We start from the raw sequence: 15,723 nt of genomic DNA, 5'->3' as shown, positions 1-15,723 counted from the left end.
TCTATCCGATACACGACGGCACAAAACTTAACTTTGGTTTGGTTTGCAGGAGCAAGGAGGTTAAAAATCCTTCTTGGGAGGAGGAAATAGAGAAATGGCGCAATCCAACAGGTGGCCAAATTGAATTGTCCAGACGCAAAGAAGCGATGGAAGTAACCACTCGCTTGGGGACTCTCGATAAAAATGTAGTGAAGCTTGTATACGTCTATGCTAAAATGTTTCATGGTATCTGAAGGCGTCGTCAATAAAAAAGTTCTCGCATGCCATCATATTTCCCATTCAAAGACGTCATACATAATAGGCGCAATCTGTTTGAAATCCGTTGGTACTCCTAATATAAAATCCCACATGGTCCAGTCCTCGTTTTAGAAATTGGGCTCTCTGCTCTCTGGTTGGTTAGGACAGGCATTGGAAACGCAATGTCTCTTGGCTAACGTTTGCTGGTTTGGCTGGGGTTAATTGCCCCGACTAGTGATCATGAATGGTGAAGCTATGTCGACTACTGTCATGTCACTAACGAGCTGCACTTGAACGTGACAATTGCAATGTGCCCCTAAAACACCGCCCAGTGAATAGTGAAGATACTGCAGTCACTGGCTTCGTACATCTAACCGTACTAAGCATAAAGGCTCGCTTCACGTGGCCAATGCTCTGCAATATAAACAGTCTATGCCAGTCCATGAGATGGTTAACCGGGCTAAATTAAACGTCCCCTTCCGCAGAAACCTCTAGATGGCCAACCGTATCTGACATGTCTGTAGTACATTTGTGTATACTGTAGCCTCTACCAGGCTTGGGGAGGCGGCTGGAAAGAGTAGAAATCGGCCAAATCACGTGGCCAAATAGAGAGATAAGCATGCCAAGGGAGTTTGTCCGTTGAGAGATTGGGGTGCGGCAAAATGTTCTCTCAATGGACAAACTCCGATCCCCTGGCATGGTTATCCCTCTATTTGGCCGATTTCTACTCTTTCCAGCCGCCTTCCCAAGCCTGGTAGAGGCTATTGCTGAGGTACTTTTGAGTTTGATTGTGTAAATTGGACGTAAGCAATTGGCTGCAGTAGTGTCAAATGTCACTGGGCGGAGCTCGAGCTATCCGAGAATCATGTCGCGGTCAAGTGCAGCCTGACTGTGAACGGTGGATGGAAGCCGCTGTACTTTCATTGGTCTCTGAACGGCACAATAAGAGGACCATTCCTGTGCATCCCTTTTGTACTGGCGGGTGGAAACCAGTAAAATGCAGTACCTACATCCGTCACTAGTCGGTGTCTTAAGGACACATGTCACGGCCAGGTGCCGGGTACAAATTGTAGACACGAGTAATTAAGGTAGCCATGTAATTAAAAGGCACAAAGACAGCAAATTTAAAGTAATTAAAACACCAGGCAGGGAGAAGTTTTGTTGTGAAAGTGTTAGTCTCGACATTATTGTGAACGTGTAATAGAAAGACTGTTTTACAACTAGTAATGTCTCGCAAGGGATGAAGAGGGTCTATGACGACCTAGAAATGGGTTCCTGTTTCTGATCAAGCCAAGTTTCGATTCGTCATACATTCATTGCCGTAAAGGCCTTAGAAGTCCCACCATGGTCCCGTGCTTGGAATTAAAAGATCTAGCGGACAAACATTGCACATGTGTGTGTACAAAATGTAACGTCTTCGTATGCAAACGGTGTATTTTGGGAACATTTATAATAGAAAGCGTTGGGGAAGTTTCTGACTCAATTTGCAGTCACACTGCGAAGTTTTGTCATACATCATGATCATCATGGCAAACGTTAACAGTGTACATGTGTGTGTACAAAATATAACGTCTTCGTGTACAAACGATGTACATGTATTTTGGGAACATTAGAAAGACGACCCAGAGCGTTGGGGAAGTTTCTGACTCAGTACCGCTTTAGTTTTGCAGTCACACTGTCGAACACCGCGAGCAAAATTTCTAGCCATATAAGTTAGATTTCCTCACACTCTCGAGACTTTAGAAGGTACTAGAACGACCAGGTGACACCGACACCACCTGTTCTGTGGTTTCGTGGTACATCTTCCCATTTCCTCAGCGGTTCCAGACGATAGTTTACCCAGACAAAGAGAGAATCCGTGCGGAAGGATAGGTGAGAAACAATAGCCCGAGGATAAAACAGGCGTGGGCGCGCTAATAACACTACGTCACCTCCCGTTTCCCGCCCAAAGTTACCTGTCCAACGGGTGATGCAAACCGATGTTATCTTCCCGCCAATATTCAATGCTCGTCTCTCTCCATTGTTAGCAGGCTTTGTACTCACGAAAACGGCTGACATAGCACTGAGATGAAATCCTATGATAAAGCTAGGATTTTCTATAAGCTTTCTATTCAGTCGCAAAATCCCGTTCTCTTTTTCATTTTCTTCAATGTGTGCCTTTCAATAAATTCATTTTTCATTTTATCAAAGGCTTTGTTGCCAATACCACATGACCAGCGGTAAGTATGCTAACAAAATCACAATGTTCCATCTATCTTCAAAGACCGATAATATGGCCTACGTTCATTTTTCCTTTCTTGTGTAATTAGGCAACATTGGTAGCAGATAGAAGCTGTATATAACAAATATATGGAGGCTCGTGTTTAATATTTCATACAAAAATAGGTTACGATATCATGTAATAAGATAAAAAGACAACAATATTGGCCCAGCGCATTCTCGTGGAACGTAATGATATTTCAGCTTGTCCATTTGGTTCTTGTATAAATGTCTCGAGGGCAAATCAAACGTCATCGTACCAGAAAGTTGTCAGTCGCACAGGCCAGTGAGTCAACGATTTGGCGGGAAATGATGATCAATTCTCAGGTATGATCCTATAAAGGATGGTAGATTACTCATGGAGTAGGACACCGGTCCGTACAAAGTGATGACTGTTTGTCTGTCTCGTCCCTAGTGTCATCGTACAGACAACGACATTATACTGGTAATGTTTGTTGTAATGGAGATATGTCCAGAAATATTTACAATTAATAACAGCCTTGCAAGACTTAGTGATTTTTGCCATCGCGCATAAGTTAAAAACTGCATCCTGTTTTGCTAGCATTGCGTCTAAGAAAATCTGTAACATATTCAGAAAAAGTTGTTACAGCACGAAATTAATAAGGAAAAGTGTGTAGTTTATAAAGTACACCTCATTGCTGGGATGTCTAACTTTCATCAGGTTTAAAATCCGTTTGCTTCCATCTACGTAGTTTATGAAATGGTGGATCATAGCCAATCTCTGCTGATATTGTTTTTCCTTTCCCGGCTCCTCGGCTTGCAAGGTCAAATGCAGCCATACTGTGCCCAAAGGCGCGAAGTTTGTCTTTCAACTTGTCTGGGTTTCTGATTGTTTGTAGCTGTTCTCAATTTCCCTTCTCATTGTGCCCTATAATAACACCATGCAGCGCGATTCGCACCTAACACGTGTCGAATTTCGCCCAGTTTGGCGCCTCCATGACCAAATAAGGAGGCGTCGGTCCAAATAAGGCGAAACCGGAAGTGATCTCATCGCCGCCGCCGATTTGAACTGGCGGAGCCTCGTTGTGGCGCGGCTGGGACGCCGGATCTTCACCCTGCAACAGACCCGGAAGGATGCGCCTGTGAACCGTGCTTGTTCTTCACTCCTAACGGTAAATTCACCCGACCAGAGCGACATATCCCCACCAGGAATAATCCACACACATTTGTCGAAGCAGCTGTATCAAGCAAAGATGGATCTGAAGATAATTGCGGCGGTTTGGCGACGATTAGTGCGGTCGGGATTTCTGCAGGTAAGGCTTGAGGTTGGAGTGAACAAGACGGGACGTGGCGCGGCGGTGGGCCGCCTTTGTTGTGCCGAAATTATCTCTCCCAGAGGCTATGCACGCATAATTTGTCTTCATGTGTCGTGCCATGTGTTAGATAGGGTTCCTTTACGATTATTCTGAGCCAGTTCCAGGGACAAATAAGTCGGAATGGTGCACATTTTAGCTCGGACGCCCTGCACCTGTGCACAACGCCAGGTAGGACAACGTGCACTACGTTGGGCGGCCGCCATTTTTTTTTGCAACACACTTTTTTTATCAAGCCCCCAAAACATGTCGATATTATGGCACATTGGCTTCTTTCGCAGTGCCCTTTCCCTCAGAAACTACAAGATTTACCATTTATGGGATTCATACTAATGTGTCACGCTAGTTCGGCTGCTGAAATCTGCGTGAAAGTGCCAAAGCATTTGCTACGGTCTGGATTTTGAGGTGAAATGTCGCGATGGCGGCAAATACTACACACACCGACGCTTCATCTTGTTTTGTAGGAAAACTCAGCTTAAATCTGTTGAAGTTCCACAGAAAGTTCCACAGACATGCCTTTTTAATTGATGGGTAACATACAGGATGTTAATTTTGATGTGAATTATGCATTTTCACGATTTTCAGACAACAACGGAACAGGAAAATGGCTTCCTCTCGAGTTGCCCTCCCCTGTATTTTACGTTCATTTGTGAACAACAGGGGAGGGGTCATGACAAAGCGAAAACAAAACCCTGTCTCATCCATGTTGCCCCCTCAGGACGTTACACCCCAATACCTCACCAATTCTACTTATTTTCACTAATTTCCCATCTCAGGTGTCGAAAATGAGGGAGTACACAGATGTTTAATTGCTGCTGCCATCAATTTAAGAGCTTAGAAAATTCTAGACAATTGCTGTTGTTATTTCCCGCTAGGGCCATTGAATTAGACAGATTTATTTTCCCCCAAAAGAGGAACTGTTCCCATGAAAATACCAGTGGAGATAGACACATTTTTCCACCTGGGTGTGATATTTTTTGCTCATGATTTGTCAACAATCTATATCCTGTGCATTACATGAAGCAGAATCCAATGCTATTTTCATTTGCTTTTCTAATAAGGCATTCTGTATTTGTAGCAAAGTTTATAGCCAGGTAATATGCCAATTATAGGTGTGCAAATTTGTACTTTACTTCCCCCCAAATCCTTAGGGATATTTGAGACAAACACCTAGTATAAATTTATGGTCTTTTATTCTAACATCAAATATTTAAGGGCAAACTGCTATGTGTCAAACAGTGCTCTAGGTTGTTGTTGAAAAGACAGCATTGCTTTCAAATTAGTTTGTATGGAAACCTTTCTAGATGCAAGCTTTTAGATATCCATACTGTTCTTTCTCAATAAACTACATTTTCGTAAAAGAAGTTTCACAAAACAATTCTGTTTTCTACATGGATACTGGTACAAGTGGTAGTGTACGTTATCACTTTGTGATGTACTTTTTGCTCTTTGTGGATGGAGAAAAAAATGATGCAGTCTTGTAAGTCTTTTAAAATTTAAATGTCGGACTTGCCTGTTAAATGACTTTGAATCCCACCTGCATACATGGACTGTGCAAAGTAGTTTGATGAGGTCATAGTTCTTTGGACTTTGACCAATGCAGATTACTCAACCTACTTGTAGTGTGGGTCTATATTTAAACACAGCTGTGTCGAGACGCTTTCAATTGCCACGTTAGCAACACCAGCTGAAGAATTAAGATTGTGCAGTTTACAGCTATGAATGCGTCAGGGAATACAGTGTAATTTTGTATGCCCCCTTGTTAACTATCGTTGGGTTTGAAATTGTTTCGTTGCTGCCCTTGGTGACCTGTGATAGACTAACATTTACATTCCATGGGGAGAAGTGTTGAAATGTAGGATGCAGAAATTATTTCACATTGATTGATGGATCATATGTGGCATAACTGAGTTATAAAAATAGAGCCATCCTGATCTCAAATCATAGATTCATATCTTGTGATTGATTGCATGCTCCTATTGGTAATGCCTAAGGGGAACCAAAGCACAGTATTTTACTTTCACTTCGGTAGTTGCTCACATTTGAATTTGGATAATGACTCATGGGTATTAACGGCGATCATTACAAACTCCAAGGCAGAAACTGGGAAGGAAATGGGTCTATTTTTGTAGCATGAGTTTTAGGATGGTTTTAGATTCATGGTGCATTGGGGAAACAATGAACTTGAAGCATGTTGGACGGTTGGTATGCAGCAGAGATACATAAAATGGTTGGGTCAGGACTGGAGTGAGGTTGTAATGGTTCATTTTGTCCAAACAACCTTGACGAAATGAAATTATTTTATTACAAGAATTTATCAGATTGTAGCAAGCCCTTGATCCAATTTGATTAAAGGGTTTGACTTGTTTCTAGCTCCAGCAATCTAAACCAGCCTAATTTTGGCTGGTGCATGTTGGAATCTATGTTCATCATCATGTAATTTGCTTCCCTAATGTAGGGAAGCTTTTGAGATGGGATATTTAATGACCAGATCTTATCAAAGGTTGGTCTGAGGTGAACTGCTGTATAGAAATAGACAGTTATCATCATGCACAGTTTTCTAGTTGCCAAGTGTATCATACATCAGAGTCATAAATACATTTGTATTTTTCATGTCCCAAATTCTTCAGCGGTACATTGGGATGGGAAGAAATTCTTCTGGCTGTGACATACGATTACAATACTTGGCTAGCAGCTTAGGTTCCTCCCTGCATAGTTTTCGCGGTTGAAAGGTAAACCTGTAGAGTTTGGGAGGGAAAATCCTGAAGCCCCCATGGACAAACAGTGTGGAGGATCTTCTTACCATGTGTGTTCTGGGAGTGGGAGGCAGTTGTTTTGATGGCTCTGCTGAGAGCCCTCACAGAGAGTGTGCGCTACTCTGCAGGAAAAGACATTATATTTGATAGCTGGTAGGAAGCTGTGCATTGGGAGAAACAGGTTCATTTGAGGTGCTACTGTGCTAGAGGAAAGCATTCTGGCTTGCCACCGACTGGAGAAAGCATTTCCATATTTCAAAATATCTCCCAGGATATTTCTTCAAAGGTGTTGGTATATGTAGGCAGCCTTAGCTGCTGAGGTTGATAGGGATAGATTGAGTCACTTTTTCCAAGATTGGGAATAAATTTAGTATGACATGCAACTGGAAATGCAGAACTAAGAAACCTGCAAGTTTTGTCTTGACATTAGTATTATTTTGATGGGTGATCTATCTGGTATAAACACATGAAAGAAACAACGCACACAAATCAAATCCACAGAATTAGGTTTTGAAGATAAAATTGGTTCAGAAAATCCCTGGTTTGTAGGTCTTAATTGAAGGTTATCATCACTGCTCCAGCAATTTAGAAATGAAGGCCTATTGAGAATCCATTTATGCCTTTTAGCTTCCTCGTCCCTATTAGATTAGGGTTTTCAGAATAGCACAGTGTTATAAAATGGCCCATTAAATTGGCAGGATGTTCTGAACTTGATATCGGATTCGCAACGAAAAAGGTGGCCTTGTCAAATGGCTTAGACATGATTGATCTAAAATGCATGTTATCCATGTTTTTTTAGCTGCACACCTTTTTTTCAAGAATCTTTTATATTATAGGACGCTTTTGTCCTACTAGGGCTAATAAAAACTTTGCTGGTAGATGCATAGGAATTATTACCAGTCACTACCAAGGTTGAAAAATAGGGAAATCCTGAATGATGACGGGTGATCACACAGCCCAATAAGGGTGATTCCAGTTGAGCTGGTCTCCCTTCATTTTACAGCTCATTTCAGGCAGCTTATAGCCCCACTTTGAAGTCTTGGACACCCTATAGGTCGTGTCATCGAACAGAAATAGCTTTTATAAGATGAAGAGATTAAGTGTTGAGTCATCTCCAAATCTACAGAGGATTGCACTCGGCATTGAATTGTAAGCTAAATAGATTTTCAAATGTCTTTAGAGTAATATGTAGATAACTAAAATGTTCTTTGGTAATGTAGCATGCAAGTAGAGTGGAATTATGGTATGGAAGCTTCCATTGGGTATGATATGGGTAATGCCTAAGACTTAATGCCCCATATCCAATGACCACTTTCTTGCCTTGTCTTCAAATGCCAAACCCTAAAAATATCACTGAATTTCCCTCGTGTTTGCTTCACCCTGAAGGAGAACAGGATACTTGACTTATTTTTATGGTTTCAACTGCTAGCTGAAACGTCATGTTTGTCTTCGAGCGAGGATGAAAAATATAGTTAGGTCGGTTTATCCCTGGTGCTAAGTGTAAATCAGCTGAACTGAAGAATTTCCTGCCTTGGAGCGGGAGTATTAACATGCTAACTCTGGTATTTCTGCTGATCTTTTGGCTGTACTTCAAGGCCCCACGGAATTCTAAGCTTGGTCTCTGGGTTGAGAAAATATGGATGCTGTTATCAGCAATGAAAAGATGGCCATGAACGCACAGTGATGTAGTGTAATAAGTAGCTAAGTCAGTTATGAAACAAAAGTGAAAAATTACAAACGAAATAACTTGGGTTGTATTTTCTATGTTACTCCTTGTTTTGTTGCAACATCATTCAGTTTAGTTGATTATAATCAGTCTGAGAATTTGAAAAATCAAAAGTGTTATCCCACTTTGTGCCTAAAGCTTGGATCCTTGGAATGTTTTGGAATGGCATTCAGCTGTTGTGTACATATAGAGGCCGAATCATGTTAGATTGCCGGCGTGAGAGAAAAGACCTATCAATTATGAGTCTAGATTGTAATCCTGTTTTATCAAATTTTATATGATAAAGAAGGTACGTGCCTAGAATACAAATGGTGCAGTCGATACATTACGATTTAATCAGCACCTTGAGATTTCTGGTCAATTGCACGATAGTCCCCTAACTTTCCTGATCAGATTTCTAAAGACATCTCTGTCCAGTTTTTGACATAGAATTTGACCATGATTGTTTTACTTTCAGTAATGGTTGGCTAAATAGGACAGTTATTCAGCTTCCAAGTCTTGAGTTTTTTTTAGTCTTAATGTATATAGTCATATGATAATGGTAATATGTCTGCAAAGCAAACATGACATTACAATAGGTCGACTTTTACCACTGCCATGAAGGTTCTGTTCTTGACGGGAGCTGGTTAAAACATGGGTTTTTAAAGGATTAACTTAAACAATAAGTGTAATGTTTGAAAAAAATTAAACTGTTTTTGCACCTTGCTTTCATGTGGCTAATTCACTTCATGAGATAAAGCGTCCGACCAGTGGTATAGACAGATTTTAACTTTCTTATCATAGCGGGATAAGCTTGGCTCTGTAGGTGTATTTTCTCTACTGTGTCTGCTCAGGAAAATGTTTACCCAGTGATAGGCCTATCTTGAAACATGAAACAGGTAGGTACACTTTGGTTTGCCACCCACACAATTTTTTTTAACGAAAGCCACATGTCTATATGTAGAGGTTAATATTTTTCCTGAAATCAAAATCTTGTGTCATCTGAATGTTAAGACTAGCTTTGGGGTATACAGTATTATTCTCGGACTGTGTCTAGATAAAGGATCAGCTTTCATGGCCAGATTGTGTGTTTGTGTTGTGACTCAAGGGCAATTAACTGGCATGGTTTTTGAGCTGATTCAGCTTTAGATCACTGTCTGTTTTATATCTCCGCTGTCTTGTTTGATTAGATAGGCGAGGTTTGTTTCGTCTGAAGAGCAGGATGTGGCAGACTGTTTTCACCTTCTTGGTGCAGTGTAATTGTATCCACAATGTCCTTCAAAGTGACTGATGTATTTCACCATGGTACCAAGGGCATGTTTTTACCACACAAGAAATGTTATCTTGGTATTTTCAGGACTTAGAGTACTTAATATATATGTTGCAACATGTGCAACATGTTGCTCACAATATCGAGCCTGGGCTCTTTTTGGCTAGTATTTTTTTCTGCAATCTCAAAATTGTTTTCTAGAAATTGCAGCTTTCAGGTGGGTATTTTGAACCTAAAATATATTATTCTTTGCTTTACTGAATGTGCCTTTAAAGTTAAGGCAATGTTTGGCCTGTTTATCCACCACAAGCAAACACCTTGAAGGATGTACATATAGCTGATGTGGAAGACTCATCACCACAAGTAGTCAGCCACCAGTATTTTGTATACTGTACCTGCTCCTTCATGTTTCACTTTTCACCTACCTCCTGTAGGTCTGCACAAACACCTACACAGCCAGGCATGTCCATCTGTGAAAACAAAGTGAATGTTGGTTGTGTCAACAAAAGAACCCGTCGGGTTCAAAGTCTAGCTTGCCTTTTGTCTGCCTTGGTGCCCTCTGACCTCTCTGAATGGCGCTCGTGACCCAGTGCAGATGGTCCTTGTACCAACGAAAGAAAAGAAGAAAACACGATGACAGGGAGTGTCTAGAATTTTGAGTCATCGTCTTCTATAGAAATTTGTATATCCCTGTCTTAAAATAACAGCACAAAATGTTGACATCACAATTTATATGTTGTGTTGAAAAAAAAGAGCATAACTGAGTTATCTTGTAAAGAGTTGCATAAAGTCTACCTTCTTTTGAGTGGGCTTTGACTTAAGTTGATGTAAAAGCTAGACTCCAATCTTGAAGGAGTTAAGGAACGACCCCAGGTCGATGAAAACACGGTAAGTTGCCTGGCAAAACGGTTGGCAGTGAACCTGAGTTGCATGCCAGAGAGGCGCCATGATAGAGTTCTGTAATTGCAGACAGTCTAGGAAGTGTTTCACTCAAGCTGAGTCAAGGCATTGGAAGAAAGAGGAAGTCCTTGGTTTCCTCTGAACAAAACAATTGAGAAGGCTCTACTCTGTAGTGTAGTGTGAAAGGAGCTGACTGTAGTTCAGGCTTGATGAATTGAAACACTTGTCGGTATAGCAACTGTTTGTCCCGTTTTAGTAAATTATAACCGGTATCTGTATGTTGTATGTGTGGTGGTGAGAAAATGTATGGTAAACACGGCATTTCTATCGCCCTGACATTAAGAGTTCTTATGGTGACCTTTGACCGTGAGCAGCCAGTGGGCGTGAAACATAATCTACAAGCTTTAGTCAGGCCTGTCTGGAAATGCAGGATTGTTTGGGATAAAATATCAGGTGAGCTACATCACTCAACAAGGAAAGAATCGTACATAGACCGTTTTGAAGGTAGAAAGGTTTTCACTGAGACCAAATATGATGGACATTTTTTTGTGAGAACCACTAGACTGTTCCTGTCTTTGATAACACAGGATACTATAGCAAAAGAATTTAGCAGAAAGTCAATTGTAACATGCATGTAGGATGTTCAGATATATTGTCACATGCTTCACATACTTGCAAGAACACTGAAAATGTACCCTAATGAAGACATGTTAATTGATTTTCAACACATCCATGACTAATCCACGTGGGCGTTAGAACATACAAATACACTGTAACTTGTATGGATTTGATAGACAAGAAATAGGGGGTTTAATTAACTCGAACAGGAACACTGTAACTGATAGTCATTTGGAAAAGACTGGAAAATATTTTGTTTGGCCATCTAAAAGATTATTCTACAGACTAACCTCTGTCCCCCTATGTAGGCTTCTGATGTACTTGCATGCCTCTGTAAACCAGTTGTATTTACCCAATGGTGTGATCTTCAATATTTGTTCCCCATCTCGCTGTGTTTGCAGTTGCAGTAAAACTAGCCAGGGAACTGGCATGTGTTACCATTTGTCTGGAAAGCGTGTTGGTATACATTTGTTCATGTTCAACACAGCCAAAGCCATGTTTAAGTATAAATACTGGTGTAATGCTCCAAGTTGATTTTATCACGAAGAGAAATTAATGTCCGGTTTTGAAAACCATCAGCATTCATTGAAATGTCCATTTAAGTTTTGTTGAATAATTGGGGAAAATGTAAAAAATCTATGGTGTGGATTGTGAATGTTAAATAGCTAGCTGCTAGAAAGGATATTCCAAATTATGTCACTTAAACTAAGTAAGAGAGTGGCTTGGGAAAACAACCTTTATGCCTTGTGATTGATGTCTATATTTTAATTGTACACCACCTCAGTTGACAGTCTAACAGTGTGCAAGATCAAAAAGGGTGCCCACAAAGAAGAAAGGGTCAAGAGTTTGTTAGATGGATCAGAGCCAAGTTGTCTGAAGTTCAGCTTCTCCCTTTGTTGTGTTGATGTGGGTCTAGATTAGGCATTCCTGGCCTGTTGCACTGGGAATTGGGGATATTCCTTGAGGTATAGCTCTACTGCCACTGTGTAATCATGGTGGGCAGTGGGTGTATGGAATGCCTGTTAGTAAGGAAGGCAGAGAAATGTTATCCTTTATTAGAGAGTTGGTAAGATATGTCCTCAAGGGACGTCCAGCAAGAACCATTTAATTATAGTTATTAGTAGGGTTTAACTAGTAATAGAAGTTCTGTGAGAGTATAGTCATTTCTCAGTTGAACAAAATGACTGAATATTTTTGCTCACAGTATCAAATAGATGTCTTTTTGTTAGCGACTGTTACCAAACATGAAATTGTCTGAAGGAGTAATAAAATGTTTAAATTCATGCTGTAGTGAAAAATACTTTCTTGTCTGCCTTTTCACTGTAATCCTCACAGATATGTTCATCAATGAGCAATAACCATGTTTTAATCCCGTTGTTACCCTTTGGTTTTGCTACATTCTTACCACCGAAATGGTAGGAAAATTGTCTGAGGGAAACGTCTTACACTCAGCCGCCATTTCTTCAGCCCAGGCGTCTGTTTATCTTCAACAGTTGTGGCGTTGAAAGCCTGGCCTAAATGTCAGTGTAGGGAGCCATGATCACACGGAGAAAGTATGTACAGTATGTCAGCAGCCTGGAGCCATTGGTAACTTACTGGAGAGATAGTGGGTGTGGTAAAGGTAAAGGTGCATTCATACCACATTCAAAGGGTTCAACACGTGCATGACCCAAGCAAGACTGCTTTGGTGTTGCCTCTGGGCTTTTTTTGCTGGGCTGATCTGAATTATTGAATTTGAACCATAATCCTCGAATGCACAGCGTCTCAACCACAATTGTAGGTGGAAGGATTTTGCAGGTCCAAGAAAATCAATAATGGTTACATGCTACCTCAGGTGTTATATAGATAGTGAGTTTTGAATGACAATTGCTAGGCCATTATATTCCTGATATAAACTGCAATGCTATACCCTTCTGGCTTGTCCACCTGCTGAGCTTTTATTGGCCTAGTGCAGGTGCAAAAAGCTCTTGCCTAATGCTCTGTTTATGGTGTGCAGTATCATACATTATTCAACATATTCAATGGTCCTCAGAGAAAGCTATATCTGGAGGTTAACTTCATGTGAACTGAACAGTCCACATAGTTAATCAGATACATGGGGAGCTTGGAACCACCAAGTGAACTTGCAACCAGTCACTTGACACTAAGCTATTCAATAAAGAGTCTTACGGTGGTTTGAGGTGGCATTATAGCTCTACATGCTAGCTGTAGCTACATGTACTTCATTGGTATGTATATGCGAATACATGTACCTGTAATGTTATTCTAGCTGGTCCTGGGTTTGTAACTAAGGTATGCTACAGGCCCAGGGAAAACAATAAAGTCTTATTGAATATAAAATCTAGTAGATATTAATGTGTCTTGTTTCTATTCTTTTAGTACTAGAATGTTATTTCAAATTATTTCAAATTATAATGAGTGGTCAAGGTAATCCGTAGGGGTATGAAAGAAACCTTACACTTCCAATATAAAATAATAAATCCTGTAGTCTTGAAACTGCCATGCTAATGAGAGTCAAGCCCAGGTTAGTACAGGAATTGTTCTTCATACTCTGCCATGCACATGGCCAGTTAACCATAAAATCATCATGGCACATCTACCAGCCCTGTATTGATTCCTGGGCAAATAGATCTTCTTGAATATCTTTTGCCAGTATCAGATGCAAAACTCTAATCAGCTAAAACATCATCTGGAAGGAAATGAAGATAAATGATCCCTGGCATAATAATGGCTTTGGTCCATCAATCATCTTAATAGAAAGGGCCTCAAGCAACAACAGCAAGTCCCAAATAAGGTTACCCCTTTGATGATCTGATTTTTCGGTCTGAAAAATGTATGAATGTAGCATAGAAATATGCAGTACTTTAAGAAGGCATGAAGATTGGTAATAATATTTGTTATTGTACATCAAATGCTGTTAGTCATGGTGTAGGTAGGGTAAGTGGAATGAGTGAAATTTTATACAAGGGTCAATTCTGGAAAATGCTTGTCTACGTGGAACATGGCCTTAGGCCAGTTTTGAAATACTAAGTGGATGAAAATCGAAGAAAGATGATGTAGGACATGGTGGAGTGTATATTCCAACAGAGATGGCCACTGCAAGAATTGAATTGAAGCTTGTACAAATATATAGGAAGTTACAAGAATTTATTTATTTTCCAGAGGTCTGTCCTAAGTGGTATCCACTAACTGAGGGACAGCCTAGAATGTATTACTTGTACAATCTTTAGGACAAAGATAGTAGAACAAGAAGAGAAAAATTACAGAGGTTTGAAAAAAGATGTTTACCATAAGTTTTGCCCTACCTAAAGTGCATAAAGGTTCACACACGACATGACATATTGCAGGCCACAGTGAGAAAAGCATGCCTGCCCCAGGTTGGACCATATTGATGCAGTCTGTGTAAAGATAATGGCATCATGTATCTTGGCTAACATCCCATCAGCACCTCAGGAGCTCGCTCTTCTAGGAAATGGCTCATTTTTCTAAGGAAAGTGAGATTTTCCCCTCCGAAAAATACCCTCTTCGTTTGCTGGTCAGAACCGAATCCTTGAAAACTGTTCTCATACTATATAACACAGCTTGAAGAAATTGGACTTACAAGCAGTTAAACTTAAGGTAGCCACAGGGCACTGCTGGTGAATTTTGGGGAGGTATCAAAAATAGTACTTAGACTTAAGTATGGATCTTGATTTTTTTTCTCCAAGTACCTGATTGCAAGATGATAATTTATGCAAATTTTTATGACGTCATGATGACGTAATCAATAGTTATAGGCCACGCCCATTTCTACAAAACATTAATTTCCCTGGCTAACGACTCAATTTCCACGGCTAATATTTTGGTCAGATGTGCATAATGGTAGTTTTAATCAAAACACGGGAGCTTTTGTTCATATATATCAAAATAGATTTTTTGTGAATTTTTTAGTGTAATTTTAATGACACCGACTATTCTGGGCCCTCGCCAGCGAATGCAGCAACGCAAGGCGTATGCCGCCCGTAGATTGAAAGTTCGGGTGGTAAACCTCCCAAAAATGTTGTTTTTTCTTCCTTTTCATGTGTAGTTTTCCCATAGTTTTGGCCTAGAATCTTGTCCAAGATCAAGTAATGCAGAAATATACCTCTGTCGGTCGTAAAAAGACGCAAATGTCCAGCTTTTTTTGGCCAGTTTTCCACGCGCCGATCACTTCCGGGAAATAGCAGGTCAATGACCTTTCGTACTCACTCCCTGGCACGCAAAACAGCTTTGTTAGCAAGCAGCTACCTCCAGGGGGAGGAAAATTGAACAGCCAGCCACGCTTACCCAATAGTCACGTGACGCGATCCAAGATGGCGGACCCTTGTGGAAAGCGCAGGGGCCGGGGCTCGGGGAACGGCGGATAGCGGAAAGAAAGCTCGGTTCGCTAGACTTTCACGTTGTGGAAACGAAGCCCAAGGAGTTGGAGAAGGTGCTAGGACCTTAGTAGGAGCACAAGTTGTGAGCCACCCGTTGGATACGATGTCGCAGTGTACGATAGAATTTTAGAAACCTGGCGATTACAACTCCTGGCAAACACTACCCTGGAAAGCCAGAGTACAAGCGGGTGGCGGCTGATTCCTTATCGGCCCGCAAAGCACATATGCCCCGAAACACGATCCAGCC

At 40.8% G+C, this 15,723-nt stretch overlaps 1 protein-coding gene across 1 annotated transcript in view; it reads left to right on the top strand.

Moving 5' to 3' along the window:
* The first annotated feature begins 2,446 nt into the window (after nt 1–2,446).
* Nucleotides 2,447–15,723, top strand: part of LOC109475756 (contactin-5-like) — a 30,712-nt gene continuing 17,435 nt past the window's right edge. Inside the window, exon 1 of the mRNA XM_019776517.1 lies at nt 2,447–2,456. Within this exon, the coding sequence (XP_019632076.1) occupies nt 2,447–2,456 (10 nt within the window). The remainder of the gene's footprint in view (nt 2,457–15,723) is intronic.

The sequence above is a fragment of the Branchiostoma belcheri genome, unplaced genomic scaffold (assembly GCF_001625305.1).
Source record: "Branchiostoma belcheri isolate BF01 breed outbred unplaced genomic scaffold, Haploidv18h27 scaffold35, whole genome shotgun sequence".
In the NCBI taxonomy this organism is placed as follows: Eukaryota; Metazoa; Chordata; class Leptocardii; order Amphioxiformes; family Branchiostomatidae; genus Branchiostoma; species Branchiostoma belcheri.
Note: the sequence above shows the minus strand (reverse complement) of the source record. Positions and strands in the feature narration are given on the sequence as shown.